This window comes from Paracoccidioides brasiliensis (genome assembly GCF_000150735.1).
Source record: "Paracoccidioides brasiliensis Pb18 unplaced genomic scaffold supercont2.1, whole genome shotgun sequence".
Taxonomy (NCBI): Eukaryota; Fungi; Ascomycota; class Eurotiomycetes; order Onygenales; family Ajellomycetaceae; genus Paracoccidioides; species Paracoccidioides brasiliensis.
Genome location: NW_011371358.1, coordinates 59524 through 81318, shown reverse-complemented (window position 1 = coordinate 81318; position 21795 = coordinate 59524). Strand labels below are relative to the sequence as shown.

Sequence of the window (21795 nt, the reverse complement as noted above, 5' to 3'; positions counted from 1 at the left end):
GAGCAGATTGTATATATACGATTTAGCATTACTTGTGCCTGTGAATAGACATCCATCCATGGATATGATCTGATGAAATGGGCGGGACTCTTTCTTAATCTTTTCTCCCCCGCCTTCCACCCTGGCTTTTCTTTTTAATTTTCTCTTCTCTTTTTGGGATTTGGGTGGAGGGAATCTTTTTCTATCTACCCATTTGCCACTTCAACTTCTTCATTTCCTTATTTTATGGGAGTTGCGTTTAAAGGGCGGTACTGTTTAGGCAACATTGGGTCTCCTTAAACCAGGTCTTTATATATAACTATATAGAATTTTTTTAAAAAAAAGCCGACCAAATATGGAAAAAAGTATGTTTTAATTAACTTGTTAAGCATCTTCTTCGTAATGAGGATAACAATCAATCTTATCAAGGTGTCACACCAGATACTTTTCATATAATTCAGTTATATCTTCTCCATACATATTCTCGTTCAACCCCTACTTTTGGTGCAGGACGATTTTGGCTTGGGAAGAGACGCATCAAACAAGTTTCAGCTACTGATTATGACAACGTGACTAAGCTAGGCCCTATCGGAAAGAAGCCTTGGCGTCGAGCATGGGAAGTTCTCCAACGTCAACACCTTAAACCAACTTGACAGAGTTACGACGCCTATCTACAATCACAAGGAACTGACTGCTTTGGTGGGGGGTCTGATGGTTATTTTTTTATTTTTTATTTATTTTTTTATTTATTTATTTATTTATTTTTTTGCAAATCAATTTCCATTCTTGTCCCTCGTTTCCTCAATTTGTGATTGTTTCAGTCCATGCTTCGCGGTGCGAAAAGTTAACTACCGTGGTTGTTCAACATCTTAATTCAGCGGTGTAAGGACGGTCTCGGTTTGATGGGAGTTCAATAGTTCAGGACGCATATTTGACAGGCAAAACTATTGCCAGTCTTCTGAAACATCCTCACTACAGAGAAACAAACCCATTGACGTGGAAACAATTGCTCATTTACTCCTTCAGCACCATCCATATATCAACATCTGTCCCTTGTCTCCCACCCGCTCATTTTACCATCAACGCCCCTCATTCAGCCGCTAAGACCCGCAACGACCCACCAATTCAACGTACAAATACACATATACACCGATACAAAGGCCATGGAGGGCGTCAACGTCTCCGAGCTCGTCGAAAGGCTGGGTAGCGATGAGGATGCTGTGCGCAAAATGGCTGTATTCAAACTGCAATCGAACATCGGTGACCCGTCGTTTGCGGATGTGTTCATTTCTGAGGGGGGGCTATTGAAACTGAAATACCTGGCACTGACAGCGACGGGGAACACACTGGCGTACAGTTTGACGTCGTTTTCACGCCTGTTGGAAGTTGATAAGGGGTGGGAGTGCGTGGAGCAGGATTTGGTTACGAGGGTGAGTCTTTGGTTCTTTTTTCTGTTTATTGTATTTTATCATATTTTATTTTTAGTTTTATTTTTTTAAATTTACCGTTCTCCCTGGTGTATTACACATTTCTAATTACGATAGTGTTGCTTTCCCCTCTTTTGGAGGCATGAAGGTTGTTGAACTCATTGTTACACATCCGCTCGTGAATATCCTCCGTGGCGCGATGTCGATCTTAGTATCCATCGTTTCTCACCCTCATACAAGTTCGCACCGCTCATCACAGCAGAACGTCTTTGGGTTCCAAGCCCTGAAACCTGCAATTGCTATATATCCTCATTTCCTTGAGATGCTAGTGAGCAGATTGTCGTCTGCGGACCATGCGTTGTGCGCCAATGCGCTACAATTGATTAATTCGTTGATGAGAGACTCGATTATTAACGAGGGGGAAGCGGAGTGGCCCAAGTTTATTAAGCGCTTACAGGATCTAGGTGTTATCCGATCTGTTTATATGCTTATGGAGGGAACGGCGCTTCAGGATTTGGCCCACCCGCTACTCGAATTCCAATCACTAACTAAAGTGCTGTTGCGAAAGTGGAAGGATGTTCATGTTGAGTTAGAGAAGCCGGAGCATCGTTGGGCGCTGAAGGGGATTCATCTTGCTAGTAAAACTGAGAAGGAGAATGAAAATGAGAATGACAAAGAGAAAGAAAAGGAAAACGACAAGGAGATGGAGATGGAGATGGACCCTTCGGAGAAAGGGGGAGATACACGGCGGTTTCGAAGGCATAATCCAGAGAAGTGGAGACGGCTTGGGTTTGAAACTGAAAGCCCCCAGTGGGAGTTTGAAGAAATGGGGTTTCTGGGCATGATGGATTTGGCTGACTACGTGAGGAAACATCAGGATGAGTTTCAGAAAATGCTGTTGGAGCAGTCCGCAAAACCGCCGCCTCAGCGTTGTCCAATTGCAAAAGCTTCTCTGGCTGTTACTGCGGTTCTTTACGAGCATTTTGAAGTTGAAAAGTCAGATCTGGATGACGTCAAGAGTTATCTTGTGCTCGAATCAAGATCGAACTTCGACAAGTTATTTAAACCTCTGCTTCTCCATTGGCCTAGACTTCACGTTGCGGGATTGCATGCGTTTTTTCGACTGTGGAAAGCTACAGGTGCGGAGCTCGAGGACTTCTCGAAGATTGTGGAACTAGTTCGCATTCTTATAGAGTCCGTTGTCGGTGGAGCCACGCGCACAAAGGATGTGCATGATGTCGAAGAAGAGATGGCAGAGTTTGAATATCAGCGTCTAAGAGAACTGCAGATGGAGCTGCTCGAACTCACTTATGAAGATGCATGGGGTCAACATTTACTTCAGGTGCGCGATGAGCTCCACCATGAAGCGCTGCAATTTGTGAAAGAGCAACGCATCCGTTGTTTATTACAAGGTGCTTGGTTCCCGACGGAATATACCTTGGGCACAGCGGACAATGGAGTGAATAATGTAAAACAAGATATGAAACGTGCGGTCGGCTCGATGACTATATATCGCTTTGTGCAGCTGTCGCATAACCGACGATATCTCCATTATGCCGATTTTGAATCAATGGGCAAACATGCCCCTGATCTCGAATCACTGACGGACAAAAGTAAGCAGTCTGTACCTTAAAACCTTCATAGCGGTCTACCAATGCTAACAATTCCTGCCACTCAGTCGACCTTAACATTGTCTCATCTGTTGTCTCCAACGTCTCTGCTTCTTCAGACGCATCCTCAGGCTCCACTATAAAAACACTACCTCATTCATCCTCCTCAACCAAAATCACCATCCATGGTTACGTTAGCGGACCACCTGCCTCTATCTCTAACGACAACACCCTCAAACACCCACACAAGCGCAGCAATAGTAACAGCAAGAGCACACAGAAAGAATCTGTCCTACTAACATTGCACCCACAATCTCACAGCATCGCATCTGAGTGGCTGGATGGGTTACTGATGCTCTTAAATCAGCAGCCCATCACTGCAGAGACGAATAAGCTGATCAATCTGGTCAGTAATTACGGTTTGAAGATTCGATTGTTGAATGTTAGGTTTGATGATGCGACGTTTGTTGGGGACTCGCCGGAAATTCCGAGCCGGGAAGGATTGGATGACGATTATTATTATGATGTTTTTGGTGGTAATTGAGTTGAGAGTTTCGGATTTTGGATTTGATGGGGTTTTGGGACAGAGATTTCTTTGTATTTGAAGTGGTTCTCGTTTTCTCCCCGCCCCATTTTTCCTCCCTCTTACTATATATACTATTGTTTGAGGGAAGCGGGATTTTGCTTTGCATTTTCGGACATCTATATTATATTAATATGCAAGGATTTTTTTTTTTTTTTTTTTTTTTTTGATATCTAGCCTGCCCCTGCCCCTGCCCCTGCCCCACCGCAACATATGTTATTTATTCTCGGTGCTGGATTGGTACTTTGATTCATATTCTCTCGAGTGGTGCTTGTTATTGTTTGCTCTTGTACATATGTAGAAAGTAATTGTATACGCCGTTAGTGATTACTTACAGCAAAACGCCAACGTCACGTTACCCCCAAGATATGTTCCTGAAGATCAAACAACCAAAGGAACGGCTTCCAACTCGACTTCAAACAACCCATTAATGCCACCTTAAAGACGCATATACACCGCCAATTAAAAATTACATAAATACTTTAATTTACTATGGGAATAACACCACCCCCCAATTATTAACCATGACCCTAGGGTTCAATTGGGACCGAACGCATCATTACAGTCGCTCGCGGGCACCATGTCCACCCGTCGAGCCGCAAAGCGGCAGCGGAGACTCGTAGTCCTCTCGTCAGAGGATGAGGGGGATAGTAATGAGACTGAAATGACTAGGAATACGGAAAGCGAAACCGAAGGTGCGGATGAGAGGGGATATGTGGAGTCAAAGGATCCCACGAGCTTGGAAAGAGTACTACCCCGCGGGACAAAGAGGAAGAATACACCCATATTGAATGGTGCTGCTGTAATTCCGTTGACAACAAGGGTGTCTACGGCTACAACTACAGCAACAGTTACGGCTCAGTCGCGTACAATTATTCTTCCTACACGGCCATCTCAAAAGCCAAGACAGAAGCAAACACAGACGCAGCTGCCATGTACGCCCCAGAAACGACGACGGACCCAGACACGCTCAATGCAGATGACACCTGGCTCACATCCTGAGAAGAAGAGGAAGAGGAAGCTAGTTAATAGGCAGTCAGAGTCGCCCTCTAAATCGTTGCATTCGTTCTTTGCGAGGGCGACGGATGAGGAGAGATGGAGTAGGAAGCTGGAGAAGGATTATGCGAACGTCGAGGTGAGAAAGAGTTTTAAAGAGGAAATGGATACGGTGGATGAGATAGAAGAAGAAGAAGAAGAAGAAGAAGAAGAAGTGGAGGAGGAGGAGATCAAGGAGGACTTTATTGGCGATGATTCGTGTGAGGAAATATTTACTAGCCAAATTCTTGGTGGTGGATATGGTGGCGGGAATTCGGTGCAGGCCCAAGAGTTTAATAATACGAGCTCTCAGCTAGATCGGAGGAAAGAAAAGGGAATTAAGAGTGAGCATCAGGGAGCTGCGGCGAAGTCCCTGAAGAGACCTGCAAAGAGGTTTTTGCTGTTGCCCGAGAGCTTGCCTGCTGGGCCGGGTCCTGGAAACATTGGCGGTCAGGGACCTGGGCGGACTCGAGAATTACGTTCATCTGATACGTTGCCTCCGCGAGGAATACGGCCTTGGGCGGAGGAATATGCGCCAGTTAATCTTGATGAGTTGGTGGTTAATAAGAGGAAGGTCGGGGAAGTTCAGAAGTGGTTAATGGATGCGTTTACTGGGAGGAGCAAACGAGTTGAGTGCCACTTCCCCTAACCCGCCCGCGCTCCTCCTCCCTTTTGTCTTTCTGACACCAAATACTGCAACTGGCTTTTTCTCAATTATGCTGATTGGGGTAGAGAGTTCTTGTTCTCAGGGGCCCAGCTGGCAGCGGGAAGTCAACTACGATATCACTACTATCTAAGGCCATTGGATTCGAAATCCTAGAGTGGAAGAACCCATTGGGATCCGAGTTTTTATCTCAACAATATGCATCCATGGGCGCTCAGTTCGAGGACTTTCTCGGGCGAGGAGATAAGTTTGGAAGTCTTACTCTGGCCGCCGCCGGGCAAAATAAAGCAAAAGAGCCTATGACGAATGGGCAAACACATTCCTTCAATATAAGGGAAACTAGACGTGTGATTCTTATTGAGGAGTTTCCAAGCTCGTTGAGCCAAACTTCTTCAGGTCTTCGGACGTTCAGACTTGCAATACAACGGTATTTGGCCATGGCGGTTCCTTCACAGTCGATTGGCAACCGATTAAGGTGGAATACTCCTTTAACCGGCCCACCCTTGATTATGATTGTGTCAGAAACCATGTTAGGGTCCGGAGGCATATCAGCTGATAGTTTTACTGTCCATAGATTATTGGGCCCCGAACTTTCAAACCATCCGGGAACTAGCATCATTGACTTTAACAAGATAGCACCTACTTTTATGACCAAAGCGCTCGACTTGGTCCTGAGAAAGGAAGCGCGTCGATCGAAGAGAAAGCGAATTCCTGGCCCCGTTGTTTTGAAGGCTTTTGCAGAAATGGGAGATGTGAGGAGTGCTATATCTGGATTGGAGTTCATGTGTCTTCGTGGTGATGAAAACGGAGGGTGGAGCGGGACTGTCGCTGGCCGGATGAAAAAATCTGGTAAAGGTCGTGTGCCACTAACCTCTATTGAGAAAGAGTCGCTAGAAATAGTTACTCAAAGGGAAGCTAGTCTCGGTATTTTCCACGCAGTTGGTAGAGTGGTGTACAATAAACGTGAAGATCCTACGATAACCCTGGGTTTCAATGCCAAACCCCCTCAGCCTCCAAAACACCTTCAACATCATGCACGCCCGAAAGTATCAGAGGTTTCGATCGATAATTTGATCAATGAGACAGGGACAGACCTGGAAACGTTCATTGCCGCGTTGCATGAGAATTATGTACTCTCTTGCACCGGCCCGTCGTTTACCGAGTATTTCGAAAACTGCATTTCGATCCTGTCAGACACGGATATTCTGGCGCCCGATGGCCTATTTCACAACCTGCAGAAAAATCGAGGCGGAATCGGTTCAGCCCGCTTGTCCTACCAAGGATACGGTGCCACCATCGACATGCTTCGTCAGGATGAAATTAGTTTCCAAGTTGCTGTGCGGGGATTGCTATTTTCATTACCATTTCCTGTCAGAAGACAGGCTCCTGCCGGCTGCCGGACGGGCGATGCTTACAAGATGTTTTTCCCGACATCGATGCGGCTTTGGAGGCAAACTGAAGAGATGGACGGGTTGCTGGATTTGTGGCTACATCGTCTCACAGATCCTACCATGGATATTTCTTCCAGAACTACCATCCAACGACTGGAGGGTGTAGAGTCGTGGAAGAATCGCAGTTCGATGTCTGGTTTTTCTAGCCACAACAACAATCATGAGTCCTCCAGCGATGCATCCTCATCCGCGGCGACCAGAGCCATGATCTCTCGGGACGAAGTCCTTCTCGAACGCTTGCCGTATTTGAGCCTCATATCTCGAAGCCCCGCCGAAATCCAGGAGTTGGAAAAAATTACACAGTTCCGTGGAGTCAGCGGACAGAGTGATGAAGAGCCTGGCGATGTCGATTTTGAAGACTATACCTTTGGAGGATGTTCCGCCATGGAACTTTGGAGTGCAACTGCTGATAGAGCTGTCGCTTCGCCGCAGAAACGGAAGCGGGGGGCCAAGCTGGGACAGCTATCTTTGAGCAACTCCTTTGCCCCAAAGCTTCTCCTTCCTGTTGAGAAGGCGGTTGAGAAGCTGATCCTCAGTGATGATGACATTGAAGATGATTGACCAGGTTTAGTTTTCTTGTTTCTTATACCTTTTCACTTTTTATTATGGCGTTGGAAATTATCTTCCAAAGTAGGGTTGTTCCTTTCTAGTTTTCTTTTCTTTCCTTTTCTTCCTTTCCGGATATGCAGGCATTCACATTCGAATAAGGGGCATATATAGGATCTTTGTGAATTATAAGCGTGAATATGGGGTTCTAAATATATAAGATACAGTCTATTGTTCACTTGCAAGGAGCAATTGATAGCTTTTGGTATTACTCCAACCACCAGCACATGTTTTAAAAAATGTATATCTCCTTAAAAATGGCTAAATAAATAATTAATTATTACATATCGGGTGTGCGATGGTTGGTTTTTGTCCTGGACATTAACCTTTTTGTTGGCAAGGTTTTTGCTTAAGCAAAATTAACCGCATACTGAGGTTCAACTAAGCTCGCGGAACTAGCGCCAAAAATAGCCTAAATAATTAACTTCACCTCCCAATCCAATCCAACCTCTCTCAAGCTCCAACACAGACAAGAATACACCCAAAACTGAGCTAACAATTGCTCAATTGAGGTTGACCCATATATAAGTGTCGTGGGATAGGCCTGGTGTGAAAGGTGAGAGTTTCATTTGCCATCATACATTACCACAGTCTGCTCCACACGTCACACTGCCTTCGCTACGGGAGGGAGACTGATGCATTTTCCCTGAGGTTAAACAAGACAATCCGTTGCCTGCACAAAGGGTTAAAAAAAGCAATGGCTGATCCGCTGAAACCACGACGGTGGGGGGTTAATGCTGGGACTTTGGATTTAACCAATGGCTCATTCACTCCAACGGATTCTGGAGGTGAGGCACGGAAGGTCATAAGGGGCGAAACTGTGGAACAGGACAAGAGTGATCGGAGCGATGGCGTTGCGGCTGCAACCGTTCAAGCGACATTGCCTTCATGGGCGAATATTGGCATGGTGGTGGCGTTGATATTTGGTGGATGCTGTTCGAATGTTAGTTGTGAATATATCTGTTCCCCTTCTTTTTGTTTGCTGTGAGCGATGCTAACGAGGTATTTGGTACAGGTATTCGCTTTGGAAGCTATTATCAAGTGAGTCCCATCATGATAATGAGGTGTGGTATCTATGCTCTGGGTTGATATACTAAATGAAAATGGCGCCTGATGAAGTGACAATCCGGATTTTGGTATGGGATTGATTATATTACTCCTTATGAAATATATGTGTGGATAATTATCTAATGCTACACTGCGCTCATCTTAGGTGCCCTCATTACGTTAACGCAATTCATCTTCACCTCGCTCTTCACCCTTCCTCATCTCCTCTCATTCTCTGCGGGCCCACGGGCGTTTTTCCTCGCACCCAGGGCAATTCCCTTAAAGTCGTGGATGATATACACGTCATTCTACCTCACAGTAAACGTCCTCAACAACATTGCCTTTGCCTTCAAAATCTCCGTACCACTTCACATCATTATTCGTAGTGGTGGTCCCGTGGCCTCCATTATCATTGGTCACTTTTATAGTTCCAAGAGCTACACACGGACTCAGGTCCTGGCAGTGCTCCTTCTTACCGCTGGCGTCGTGGGAGCTGCTCTGGCCGATGCCAGTGCCAAAGGAAAATCCATGGATATGGGGTTCAGCGCAAGAGAGAAAGATCTGCCGTCCTTTTTCACGTCGTTAGTCGCGTTTACCCTCCTTGGAGTTGCGATGGTCCTCGGGGCGTTCCAAGGCGTTTACGCAGACCACTTGTATGAATCTCATGGTCGCAACCACTGGCGTGAAGCCCTCTTCTATGCGCATACTCTTTCCCTGCCATTCTTCATTCCTTCCTATTCAAAACTTCTCACTCAATTGAAGTCACTATTTGCCTCTCCGTCCGTTTTGTCTCTTCTCTCCACACCACCCGTCATCTCAAACACCACCTCCAGAGTTTTAGGACAACAGTCCTCTAGTACAACAACAGCTACACCTTCCTGCTTCTCCTCTGTCTATAGCTTTCTAAACTCGTCAATTTCCCATCTCCCCGCACATTCGCTCTTCTTCCAGGTCCTTTCAAAAACACCCATAAAGATCCTATATCTAATCCTTAACGGCCTAACGCAGTACATCTGTATCCGTGGGGTGCATTCATTATCTGCAAAGTCCTCATCTCTAACAGTGACCGTTGTACTGAATATTCGGAAATTGATCTCGTTGATTCTCTCAGTGTATCTGTTTGGGAACGTCTTAGTGGGCGGCGTGTTAGTGGGGGCTGTACTGGTATTCGTTGGAGGGGGATTGTATGGCTATGAGGGAGCGAGATTGAGAAGGGGGGCCCAGGCGAGAGTGAAAAGAGAGTAACGAATACATTTCACTTGTAACTTTTTGGTGTCTGCCTTGTGTTTCTTGGATCATTTGGGCGATACGTTCTCTTCCGGATAAACAAGCTTTTTGGCATCTGTTTCGAGGAGATCCCCCTTCGGGCGGATAATACGTTCATGGAATTTTTGACCCCGAAAAAGGAGTTTTATTATATTATGTTCTTAGTGGAGTTCCCTTAGTTACCTATAGTTTTATACGTTTCACAAATGAGACGCGTATATAGAGTCTATTGTATAGACGTCAGTAGAGTCAAAACTCGTTCTAACTTCTACTTAACAGGTGCATGCCGGATGGAAAGGGGTTTGCTTCGATTCCTACAGTTCGAATTTCATGCTGTTACAGGTTTATGGAGCTGGCTCTCCTTAATTCATTTGCTGTCAGCAAAAGAGACGCTAATTTTAAGGAAATGGAGGTCCCAACCAAAACTTCCCTCCCCTTTCATTCATTCAACACCAGATTTATTTACATACATACAAGAAATCACAGGACAAAAGCGAAAAAAGAACAAATAAAAAAAATATAACAAAGGGGGAAAATCTAACGTAAACAAATCCAACCCATCCTTGCCTCGTCTTGCATCGCTTCTTACTTCCTTCCAATCGCAATCTATTCTTTTCTTGTCTTTAACATTCTGTCTTTGTTGTAAAGCCCACTGTCGCTTGCTATACCAACTAAACCCAGAAGCACCAGCGTCGCTCTAAATGTATCTTATGGTGATGATAGAATAATGATGTTGTGTTGGCTTCATCAAGCGTTGCGTCGACCACCTGGGGGCTTGCCTTACCATACTTGCCACCCACTGAGCAAAAAGGATCATAATGAGGGAAAAGGAGATAAGGATGTGCGTGTAGACGTTGAAAATGATGTGGGCGGTGCAATGAAAAACAAAATACAAAAGGAAGCATGGTTGCATGCAATATATGAATCAGATAATAATAGCCATGAAAAAATGAAGATAGTAATCCTACAATACCTCCCCAACAATCTTTGCTGCCTCCTTATACGTGCCCAGAAGCTTCTCACACTTCTCGCGTTCTGCCTTGATCCCGTCGTCCTCGTATAGGAGTTCGGGGAACAGGTCTTCTTTGTACAGTTCACTAACGAGCCGGTTCTGGACTACTTCTTTGCTGTGGTTGACGAGCAGATGCATGATGGCCTTGGGCACTTGATCCGCGATGGTTTCGCGGACGATGTTGAAGTAGGAAGAAATTAGGTTGCGGATTAGCTCCGTTTCGAGAGCTTCGCGGTCTGTGAGTGCGGGTTCAACGTGATCATTCTGGAGGACAGATTAGGTTATTATTATTGGTGTTCTTGTATTTGATTTGAATTCGATGGGTTTCATAGACTTACGGGGAATGCGGTATCACCATATTCTGACGGCGCCGGGTATTCGCTATCCTGTGGGTATTGCGACAAAGCGGGGGATTTGACTTCGTTGCGTCGGAAACTTTGACTGAAACTTGGCTCTGTGGAATGGTTAACATGACGGGCTTGTCCGGACGTCACTTGTGGCAGTTGTCCTTGACTGGGTGCGGTCCCCTCCTTGCCAAAGAAGTAGTTGAGGAATGAATCTCTTGCGCTTCCAGCTGATTGAGACCCAAAACCTTGTGAAGAAGACTGAGGTCCATTAACTGTGGCAGCAAGTGCAGAATGGCCGTTTTCTATAGCGCGACCAACATGGGGAGATCTGCTTCTGTGACTTTTCTGCCCTCGGATGGGTATAGCTTGTACCTTATCCTCCGCATCATGCTCTTCTTCGCCCTCAGGAGTCGCGGTTCCATTTACGGTCCCCAGTTCTTTCAATCGTCGCCGTTCTCGTTTCCGTCGCTCCTCGGCTAGTGCGGCTTTTCTTTCTTGTTCTTGCTTGTTCTGAATTACAGACGACATGGCAGCAGCGGCACCAAGAAAGTTAGGGTGATTAGTATTGATATATGCACGCTGGATGGAGATGAGTGATTCAACATATGCCGAGCAGGGGCCTAGTCGTTCTCTCAGGAGATCGGAGACGACTTCAATGAGTTTAGCCTGCAGGCGAGGAAATCGGGAAAGCTCTGTGGATCCACAGGTATGGCATATTTTGATCAGCTCTTCATAGACGAGCTCGACACAACGTTGGCTGGGGATTTCAAGGAGCTTTATTTGAGGCTTAACCAATAAATCAAAGGCCATTTCCGGGACGAAAAGGCTAGGGCGAGGACCGGTGGAGTTGCGGATAGCTGTTCGGATATCAAGAGCCGAAAGGTTGTGCGTTGGGTCAATAGTCTCCAGAGAGTTCCCAAAGACGGAATTAAAAATATAATAGATTCTAGCACCACCGCACAGCTCCTTCGTAGAAATCTCAGAGGAGGTTCCATCAATCGAAGAGATAAACGACGACGCAAATCGGGTCATGAGCTGAAGGATCAAGGAGCCGCGATGTTCCTTGCCGCTGAATTGTTTGTTTCCGTAGCTTGCCAATTCCTGTTGGGTTTGACCCATCAAAGTATTTAACCGTGCTTTGATATCTGGCAACCTATCCCGAATATGTGACATCAATGTTGTGTTTAAGCTTTTTGCTAGGAACTGAGTCCCGCAACGAGTAGCAATATTTCGATATGCCGGATGGTGTCTGAAAAAATCTGCTTCAGCAGCCAAAGCTTCTGACAACGATTTGCCCGACTGAATATCTTGTTGGGATCGATTGACCACCCCGATAAAACCCAGCTTCAAGGGATACACTCTTCCAGAAAGAATATCCATAGCATTTGTGCCGTGATCCATCAGGTCTAATTTGGTTAAAATTCCAATAGTTCTGCGGCCCATTGGATCGACGTGGCGGGCGAGTTTCAAGGCCTCAGAGTTCACAATGTCGACATTCGCAGGAGAGACGGCCAAAATAATGCTATTAGGCTTCGCAATATATTCAGAAATCAAATTGCGCGTCTGCTTTTCGATGTCTGACGGTTGGTCCCCGATGGGTACTTTGGTCAAACCCGGAAGATCCACGAGAGTTAAATTGAGGACATGTGATGAATATATCTTGAGGTTGATAGGTTGGCGATTGATTCCTTTGTTATTCCCAGCTATCCTGGCCGTTTCATTTTCAATTTCTTGTTTGACAAGGGCGAAGTCATCGTATTTCCTTCCAGGTTGATGGTGGAATTCCGCCCATTCCCTTAATCCACCAGCGCTGGATGGTGTATGGTCAGAAGTGTCATCCCGTTCGCTGGGGACGTTAATGAGCTGAAGAATTAACGGTCGTCTTGTAACGATGCCACTCCCCCGCGGCAAAAAATCTCTTCCGACAATGTTCTCAAGCACCGAAGACTTTCCAGAGGATTGTGAACCGACGACTACCTATCAAATCGGAGTTAGAACATGGAAATAATGCCAGTATAGAAGAATAAAATGCTCCCCTTGTATTTGATGCCATAATATCTTGGGGGGGGGGGGGGGGGGGGGAGGAGGTCAATATGGGACACATACAATCTGCGGCAGGTCCAGGGAATCGTTGCCAATAGTGTTGAATACTAAGTCCTGCAACTTGTTGACAGTGACCAACAGGTCATCTCCGAGAGAAGCCATGGTCGAAACTATGTTTACCGGGGATTTAATCCTCAGATTCCCGGTTTGCTGCACTTCCAAAGGTCGCTACTTATATAGCTATAGGCAGGGGGTGTTCTAAAATGGCAGCTTGGAATAGGAGTGATGGGGAGCCAAAGCAGAGGATCGATTTTTTTTTAAGGGACAAAAAGAATAGATATTGAAAGAGTGGTTAAAGGCCACGGTCTCTAAGTTGTCATGGACCGCAAACACGATTTCTGGAGGTGAAGATGATGTCGCGGGTACAATGATCAAATTCCAGCAGATGGATGTTTATCTCGAACCAGGTACAGCGAGGAAAAGTTCCACGTGACACAACCAATCAGGCCGAGGCTCTGCGCGCCAGTGAGCACCGTCCGCCCCTCCCATCACGTGATTCCGCGTACCGTGTACGACCCGGCTAGTGTACATTTTTGAATAAAAGATATAATAATTTATAAAATAATGTTGGGTGGATAATCAGATGTTAAATATAAATAAATAAATAAATAAAAATTGGTAGTTATTTACAAGAAATCTCATATTATTGATGCTTTTAAAGATTTAATTTGATTTATATAAATAAAATCCATAAAAAGGTTTTGAAGAATATTTTATCAAGTTATTTAAATAGATTAGCAATTACTTTAATTTTTCATTTTCTTCTTTTTATTCGAGAATTAATCTTTTATTTTAGCTTATTTTTATATATTCAGATTTTAAGATATAATGAGTGATTTTTTTTTTTAAAAAAAAAAAGAAAAAAAAAAACTTCAGAATTTCTATAGAAGCTATTAAAGCAAGCTTGGATTTTAATAAAAAGTTGACTTAATATAATATATATGACAAGAACCTAGTGGGGGGGCCAGGCTACCAGGCCCTTGGGCTGGAGGATTTGGCCCAGTGACATCCAAGTTCTCCAATGGCTCTACTACCAGCTGAAGATAGGGCATGCCCCCGTAGGAGCCCAGCTGCACTGAATAGGTGCCCGGGATTCCCCAAGATGTAGGGGGTGCTCTGGAGATCAAGTGACAGTAGCTTTACCTGCTCTTTAACTGCAGGCAGTGGCGGAGGCACTGGGGGATGCTGTATAACTAGAGCCTTAGATGAGGCCAAGGTCATCAGACCTGTGCCTACTGAGAACGCCGCTGAGGCCTGCCTCTTCGCAGATCCAAGAGTCACAAAAGCTCTACTGAGGTTTGTAGAGGTGGTTTGAGCACAAGAGGGTCAGGGGCAGGCAGCAGATGAGGCGCAGCAGAGAGATATTTGAGAGATAGAGGCTCTGGAGGAGGAGAAGCACAGAAGATGGTGTTGGTAAAGAGAGCAATTCATTTCTTAATAAATATGCTCAAATGTTAGTTATTACGAGGAGAAAAGCATCTGTGTATGGCCGCCATGAGCTCTTCTCAAAACAACCTACATAGCTGAGCAGCTAGAGGTGAGATATATATTTGAAGAGTGTCTGTCTGGAATACTACTATATTCCTGTTAGTGGGTTGAAAGGGGTATTTGCAAATATATAATATTGGTTTATTAACCGATCGGACGGCAAGTTCGGCGCTGTTTACGGGCTGCCTTTTTGCTCTCGACAACATTTTCTGCCATACAGGTTTGAGTAACTAGTTAACTGACATGCACGCACCACCCAATCACCATTGTGAATGAGCCCACATCACCCAAACATCCTCAGCACGACGGAACAATCGCAATCACCCTGACGTCCGGAATGTGGACTCCTACCCTCGTTCTTGGCCAACTGATGAGGCTGGCCTGCAAGCGATTCTCTGCCTCCTGAGCAGAGCCAGTTTTGCTGCTTGTCTCATATAACTACATGATTACCATTTCAAGGTTGTCGACTCACCAAACCTCTCTGGAATAATCGCAATTCACGCCTGGGTCCAGGTATGCGCCCTTACCCATTCTCGGCAGGAGAATGGCTCAAAGCCATCCTCTGCCTCTCCTGCGGAGAGGCGGCCTAATATCAATCAGTTATTCTTTCATTTTGGCTCTGCCTTACGCGCAATTTCTGTTTCTGTGCTTGTCTTTCTTGCTTGATATCTTGTCAAATCCACTTTATTTATAGTGCTTCCTGCCTTTCTCCTTGCGCTATTGAAGGCCTTGATCGTTGAAGCAGCCTCGGAGAAACCTACGCTGCCATGAGCGTTATTGTGCAGGTTTCAGATACACCCCCTGAACCTGATGATACCACTGGGAGCAATGTGTTCATTGATAGCGACTCTGACGGTTGCCTGGATGACTCTGACCTTAACACCGATGATGAAGCAGAGCAGTTATTGCGAATCCACAAGCAACCTCCGCCTCCGCCAGAGCAGTACCTCCAGGCGGAGGCAGACATTGATGTTTCACGTCTCCGGCAGCGCCGCTATTAGCTGGGACAACCATAAAAGGAAATGATCGTGCTTGTGATTATTGGGAACGGTTAGTTTTTCAGGCAGTTTCTATTGTGTCCCGCTGATATTGGCTTAGATACTGTGTCTATATCAAGCGAGATATATCATACGCCTTTGAAGCTCTCTCGGCTCCGTCGCTGAAAGTATTTCTCGGCTGGGCCTGTGACCAGCACTATGGGAAAGATGGTCAAAGGATACCAGGTATTGGGACTGTTAGCTCCCTAGAAACACTTTGGAAGCAGTATTCCCAAGTACACAAGGCCGACACCGGTCATCCCATTGATGATTTGGTCATCGCGCAGGCTCAAGGTGTGGTCGCCTTAGTTGCTGACGAGAAGAAACTAAGTCGGGAGAAAATGTCCAAAGGGGACCATGTATGTGAACGACCTTGATGAGTTCGTATACGTGATGTTGGCTACTACTGACATGCTATTCCTCATTGGATGGCTGCGGATCCAGCTGATATTGTTCTGTCATCTTGCTGGGATAGCGGGAAACCGGCCGGCAGCTCTGCTGGAACTCTGCTACCGACATCTTCAGTTAACCCTCATTCGCAATCCCTTGGAGGCACTCCACGACTGACCACTGAATTCACTGCTGAATTTACCAAGGGGTGCCTTGGAATGAAAGACCAGTATGAAGCTCTTTGCTGTCTGAATGGCTTCATCTGCTAACTTCTGTTGCAGGAACACATTTCGACTTCGGGAGATCATCTTTGATCCCACACTCATTCTTAGCCCTCATGCTTTCCTTCTTGGTATGCTATTTCACATCAAGGCCTTTAAATATTTGCTAATTACTGGTGCTGAGACACTCTATGACCTGGGAGTTCTTGAGGGCCTAAATCATCAGAAGGTGCCTCTCCGGAACAACCTCGATGACAAGTTTGTTTTTGGTCAAGCAGTACGCGAAGCCGATGCTGTCCATCTGTTCCATGAATTAAAGCTCAGCTCCTCATCAGTGAGGTACAGGATGAAAAAGGATGGAGCGATTACTGGGTTTGAGGTTATTACAAAGCCATACGGGTATACAGCCAAAGGCACTTAGTGAAAGCCATTAGTTGCTTTATGCCAACACATCTCACCAGCTCCCTTTTCTAATAAAGCACTCTGAACAGCTGATGACAGCAATTCACTCCAAAACTTGGTCCTTCAGCACTCCAGTATAGATACCGTTCTCAAGCACTATCTGGACCGCGATATCACCGTGGATGTCCTCAGCATCTACCGTGGTCTTGAACCCCAGTGGGAACTAATGCGACTAGCTTCTTCGATGAGCCCCAAGAAACTGATTTGCTGCTGCCCGCAAGCATTTGGACCTCAAGTTGGAACCTCAAGTTGGAACCTCAAGTTGGGCGTGAGCTGTGCTCCAACAAAGCGGTAGGATGACTTTGTTGACATTGTGGAGAGAGGCCTATCCGAGTGTACAATTTTGATGGGATCGCTCCACTAGAAAGGAAGAACCCGCTGAATGCGCCATGGGTAGCCTCTCCGTTGATGATTACCAACTATTGGTGTGTATGAATCAGGCTTTACAACGTCCCACTTTCTACATATCTGTTACTAGATCCCATCCTTCCGGCTCAGCATTCAGCCTTTTCTTTCAAGTTACCGTTCAATCCACTCGCAGAACAGCGGGACAATGGTAGTACCACCTGACTTTGGCTGGTCGGCTGGTGGTATCATTCAAGATATAAGAATTACCACCAAAATTATTCAAGCGTTCAGCTCAGCAAACGGTACCGTTGCTTAGTTTTCAGACTCAGAAGGGTTTCTTTGCATCCTCAAGTCTACACTGGAATCTCTCTCTAGTCCTTCAAAAATGAAGTTCCAGACGGAAAATATTCAGAAGACATAGATGAAACTTTACACCGGATTCAACTCCTGTTGAAGAAGGTTATTGCTTTTGTGGCAGGCTACAAACCCGCGTTCTCACAAAAATCCACAGGGCTATAAAGGCTTAGAAGCAAATTAAATGTTCAACTCAAGAGATGGATAAACTTTCTGGAAAAACTGCTGAATTGAAAAGTGAGATTGGTATACTATCAACCTTGTTGCACCCACTCCTTGTTTTACAAAGCTGATAAGTCGATATCTTTGGAACATCGTTCTTAGCTGTATACTAATCAACATTGGAGAGAAGTGAGATGTTGAAAAACAGAGTAGATGCTCTGGACCCACGGCAATAATTCATTTTCAAAATGCCATTATTAGACGAATCGACGACTTGAAAGCTGTTGTTGAAGGAAATGACGAAACTATTCGCACTGAAGCGCGATGCACTGTTATTATTAGTTACAGAGCAATTCCCTCTCTCGGCAATCATTATGTAAGGATGTGAGAGTGATCATCGTCGTTGGGATCCCTTGGCATTAAATAAAACGCGCTATTAGATGGGTTAACTAAGGACGTGATGGTCCTCAGACTTTGGATAACATAATACAGAGAACAATCTCGAACCACGCCAACAATATCTTGATGATTTATACGGATCATTGATATACTAATCAAATAACACTGGACGAGCTTGAGCATCTACTTGCACAGCAGGAACAAAATTGCAGAGTAGCAGGGCCCTCAAAGCCAACTTATTGGCATCAGCAGGCTTTATAGCTGGCACTATCTTTAACCTCATCCAGGAAACGCCTTCACTCTCCCTTCGTGACACCGTCCGCAGAGAGATTCCAATAGATGAAGACACAGGATCTAATCAAAAATTCAACTATAGATGACAACTTCTGCCCTACAGATGTTGCGAAGCTCATGATGAACGCCTGTCTTTGGAAAAGAGATACTGGCATGGGTAGTGTATATGTCTGAGAAGTGAATGTATTTTTCTCACGTCTGTGAGACGTGAACTCAGGCACCACATGAGAGCAGTTCACGATCTGGAGAGCCGCAACATATCGATCTTATATTTGCAGAAAAATAGTTGCCCAGAATGCTCTCTAAGAGCTCGAAATCTATTCAAGATAGGCTGATAAAGGTAGGCACGGGTTTAGTATTAATAAGGAGGTAATGGGGTGACATAACTGGTTAACAATCCATGAACTTAGAGCTGTCCGGTTTGTTTCCTTTCTCTTCTCTCTTTTATCTATTTTCTTCTCTCGTCTTTGACTAAGGGTCCGTCAGACTTCTTTGTTTCAATAAAACAGTCACACCCAGCGGCATTTCGAACAGATTAAATACACTGAGCAAGCCATTTGGAGCAAGCTGTATATATACAAAGGCAGCTTATTCAACACCAAACCATTCATCCTCTAGTTTCATGATCTCGAGGATTAAATCCCTGTTCTCTCTTGACACCTCTTTTGCTGAGATTCGCGCGAAAGGTTTCTGCTTTTCCGGTGGCAGAGATTGATGAATGTACGATAGGATGTTCAATGCCTCCACACCTGCAATTTCTTGGTAGGAAACGGGAAATGGGCCAAAGAATTGACATTGGGGCATAAGAATTTTGAGTTCATAGTCTTCATAGCCAAATGGGACGTCAGGTGTGAAGATGAAAAAGTTATCGCCGTACATCAAAACTCAAAAGCTACGAGGTGAATGAATGCATTAGTTCAATCCTCACTGCACGAGATATCGAATAATCTTCCGCTGACCAAAGCGCCAAAAGACCATATATTGGTCAGTGTACTGCATTCTATCTACAGATGGGCTTCAGGGCTGCGCCATATAGGCGCTCCGATTATATCATGGTGCTTTGCATATGCAGATTCAGCCGCACAGTGCCTCCCAAATCTGCCAACTGAACTTCGCTGAAGCGAATCTCTCCCTCCTGGCAGTTACTGAGAACACTGTCAGGCTTAACATCTGACAAAAATTTAGAGTTAGATACTGCGCACATTACATTTGCAATAATGAAAGGACGGGTTAATGATTTTAAATATATGTGTGTACAAAACCGTCGTCATGGAGTACCTTGAGTGCTTTAAGGATTCTTTTGGCAATGTATTTGACTTCGTGCGTGGTTAGTTTTCGCGAGGAGGATGCATTTAGGAGGTGATCATCCAAACGCTGTAGAACAATAGCTGGAATGTCTGATGGTTCGATGATCTCATCAAGCAGCGGTCGGATAAATGAGGTTCGGTCTTGGAAGCGATGAAGAACATCGCGTTCATTTTTCAGCCGGAAGTGTCGCACGCCTTTGATGACTACAGGTTGCTCGTTTTGGCTCCTTGCCTCGTTCAGCAACTTTGCTGTCATGAAGTTCTCAAGAATCACAGTGTCAGAAGCATGAGAAGTTGTTGAAGCTGAGAAGAACGTGAGAACAGAAGAGATGATTTCTGCAGTCTCAGATATGAGCTTTTTCTTTTCTTTTTTTTCCTTTCTTTTTTTTTCTTATTTTTATTTTGCCGCAGCAGATGTAGCAGCTGCTTCATATAATTTGCATCTAGAAGACACTGCTTCAATATTAATATCTTACTCTCTCTATCTAATAAACTGGGTAATACACTCACTGTTTAGAATCAGGAGGGAGTACATGACGTTGCAAGCCATACTCCCTCTTGAAGCTCTTTGGTAACTAATGGTGTAGCTACCACTTTTCCCTTTAAGAAGTCCGAGGCGGAACAGCGGGCCCGGCCATGTTGTTTCTAGGCCAGATGTCGGGTATGTGATGGGGGCGTTCAGTCGAAGATATCTTCTTATTGTTTGGTTCAAACGGAGCCAAACGCCATAGGAGAGACGCAACCGCGATTGTTCCAAGGTTCAGTTATAACTACTGGTAAATCGGCTAGTTAGCCAGTAATCGTGCCGCTGCGCAACCCACACCTCATGTGGGTGTGCCACACCAAAATGATAAAAACACCAAAATGATAAAAATCTTGCAATTTCATCATCTTCATCATCTTCATCAATTAATAACTCACCACAATGTCAAATAAGGATAAAAATATCAAAGACTGTATTCAAAAAGCTGTCACTTGCCATTAAAAAAACTCAAATTTTAAAATATTGTCTTTGTTATAAGAATTTGAGGTTTTTTATTAACATTTCTAAGTATATATCAATGAAAGGAATCTGAATAGTGCAAAGATTCCAGTTAACAAGAGATTAAATGAAAGTTAGAAGGATATGATTAAACAATAAGTCAAGCTGCTTGATGAAAAGAATTGTTCTTTCACAGTTGAATATATTGAAGATTTTGCAAATTCAATGCTCAGATGTTAGCATATAGATTCTACTACCTCTTCTTTAAAAGTCAGCAAGATGTGAACTTATAGGTTCATTGAACATCTATCTGACTATAAGAAGGTGAAACAGAAGTCAATGAATTCAAAGAAAGTAGCAGTTGAAGATATTGAATATATCAATATATGATTTGAACATCTTCAAATTCTATTTGAGCAGTATCAATTTCACATCTGTAACATATATAACTTTGATGAGATTGAATTTCAAGAAGAACAAGAACATGGAGAATAAATTATAACTACTTTTAAAAAAAGCTAATTTCATTATTACTTTATTTTTTTTTAAAAGATTTGATTACAGTTATTGAATATGCATTTATGAATAATCATATCATTTCATCATTGATAATCTTGATCTTCAAAACACATTTGAAGATTTGATATACACAGACAGATTTACTCAGCTATTATAGAATTGCTATATCAGATATTGAATTTACAAATGATGAGATTGAATTTAAATAACTCAAATATTTCAATACTACTATAGAAAAGAGACAGAACAGAAGTTATTATTTACATTTAATAAATAATCATAAATTTTATATCATTGAGAAGTTTATATAATATATGAATCTTCATAAGATAATTCTATATGAATTTTTATTATATATTACTTATTTACTATAATCTCTGAATAGTTTATCATTTCAGCATTATAAGTATTATTATTCAAAAGTAGTTAACTATACTGCATGTTATGATCTTGTTAAGTATGAAAAATAACAGTTTCTATAAGACCTCTCAGCTATATAAAAGTAGATCTTTAAATCTAATACAATAGCTGCAAATTAGACTCAAAATGACATATATTCATGGAATTCTGACTGAGTTTTTGATACTTTTAAGCAGCAAATCTTATCATCTTCTTCACTGCAGATTTATAAAGATAAGAATGATTTAAATCATATATTTATCTTTTTTTCTTAGTTATTCTCATTAAAGATAATTCAAAAGC

General features: G+C 43.9%; 8 protein-coding genes across 8 annotated transcripts; 5 read left to right on the top strand and 3 right to left on the bottom strand.

Annotated features, from left to right (window-relative positions):
* Positions 1-1142: 1142 nt before the first annotated feature.
* PADG_00019 (uncharacterized protein) lies at positions 1143-3560 on the top strand (the record flags this gene model as incomplete). Its single annotated transcript, XM_010757359.1, has 3 exons — positions 1143-1409; positions 1555-3019; positions 3085-3560. The coding sequence occupies 3 exons, from the start codon at positions 1143-1145 to the stop codon at positions 3558-3560; spliced, it is 2208 nt and encodes a 735-aa protein (XP_010755661.1).
* A 619-nt stretch (positions 3561-4179) lies between these two features.
* PADG_00018 (uncharacterized protein) lies at positions 4180-7310 on the top strand (the record flags this gene model as incomplete). The annotated part of the gene is made up of 2 exons (XM_010757358.1): positions 4180-5262; positions 5367-7310. 2 exons carry the CDS (start codon positions 4180-4182, stop codon positions 7308-7310), a joined length of 3027 nt encoding a protein of 1008 aa, XP_010755660.1.
* Positions 7311-8052: 742 nt separating this feature from the next.
* Positions 8053-9647, top strand: PADG_00017 (uncharacterized protein; the record flags this gene model as incomplete). The annotated part of the gene is made up of 4 exons (XM_010757863.1): positions 8053-8298; positions 8371-8396; positions 8475-8491; positions 8569-9647. The coding sequence occupies 4 exons, from the start codon at positions 8053-8055 to the stop codon at positions 9645-9647; spliced, it is 1368 nt and encodes a 455-aa protein (XP_010756165.1).
* A 985-nt stretch (positions 9648-10632) lies between these two features.
* Positions 10633-13232, bottom strand: PADG_00016 (dynamin-related GTPase DNM1; the record flags this gene model as incomplete). Its single annotated transcript, XM_010757357.1, has 3 exons — positions 10633-10944; positions 11019-13004; positions 13134-13232. 3 exons carry the CDS (start codon positions 13230-13232, stop codon positions 10633-10635), a joined length of 2397 nt encoding a protein of 798 aa, XP_010755659.1.
* Positions 13233-15385: 2153 nt separating this feature from the next.
* Positions 15386-16032, top strand: PADG_11035 (uncharacterized protein; the record flags this gene model as incomplete). The annotated part of the gene is made up of 2 exons (XM_010758342.1): positions 15386-15561; positions 15717-16032. The coding sequence occupies 2 exons, from the start codon at positions 15386-15388 to the stop codon at positions 16030-16032; spliced, it is 492 nt and encodes a 163-aa protein (XP_010756644.1).
* A 51-nt stretch (positions 16033-16083) lies between these two features.
* On the top strand, positions 16084-17392 carry PADG_11034 (uncharacterized protein; the record flags this gene model as incomplete). Its single annotated transcript, XM_010758341.1, has 5 exons — positions 16084-16274; positions 16327-16686; positions 16768-17019; positions 17093-17153; positions 17207-17392. The coding sequence occupies 5 exons, from the start codon at positions 16084-16086 to the stop codon at positions 17390-17392; spliced, it is 1050 nt and encodes a 349-aa protein (XP_010756643.1).
* A 1481-nt stretch (positions 17393-18873) lies between these two features.
* PADG_11033 (uncharacterized protein) lies at positions 18874-19164 on the bottom strand (the record flags this gene model as incomplete). The annotated part of the gene is made up of 1 exon (XM_010758340.1): positions 18874-19164. The coding sequence occupies one exon, from the start codon at positions 19162-19164 to the stop codon at positions 18874-18876; it is 291 nt and encodes a 96-aa protein (XP_010756642.1).
* A 166-nt stretch (positions 19165-19330) lies between these two features.
* PADG_00014 (uncharacterized protein) lies at positions 19331-19848 on the bottom strand (the record flags this gene model as incomplete). Its single annotated transcript, XM_010757356.1, has 2 exons — positions 19331-19455; positions 19548-19848. 2 exons carry the CDS (start codon positions 19846-19848, stop codon positions 19331-19333), a joined length of 426 nt encoding a protein of 141 aa, XP_010755658.1.
* Between the last annotated feature and the right edge of the window lie 1947 nt (positions 19849-21795).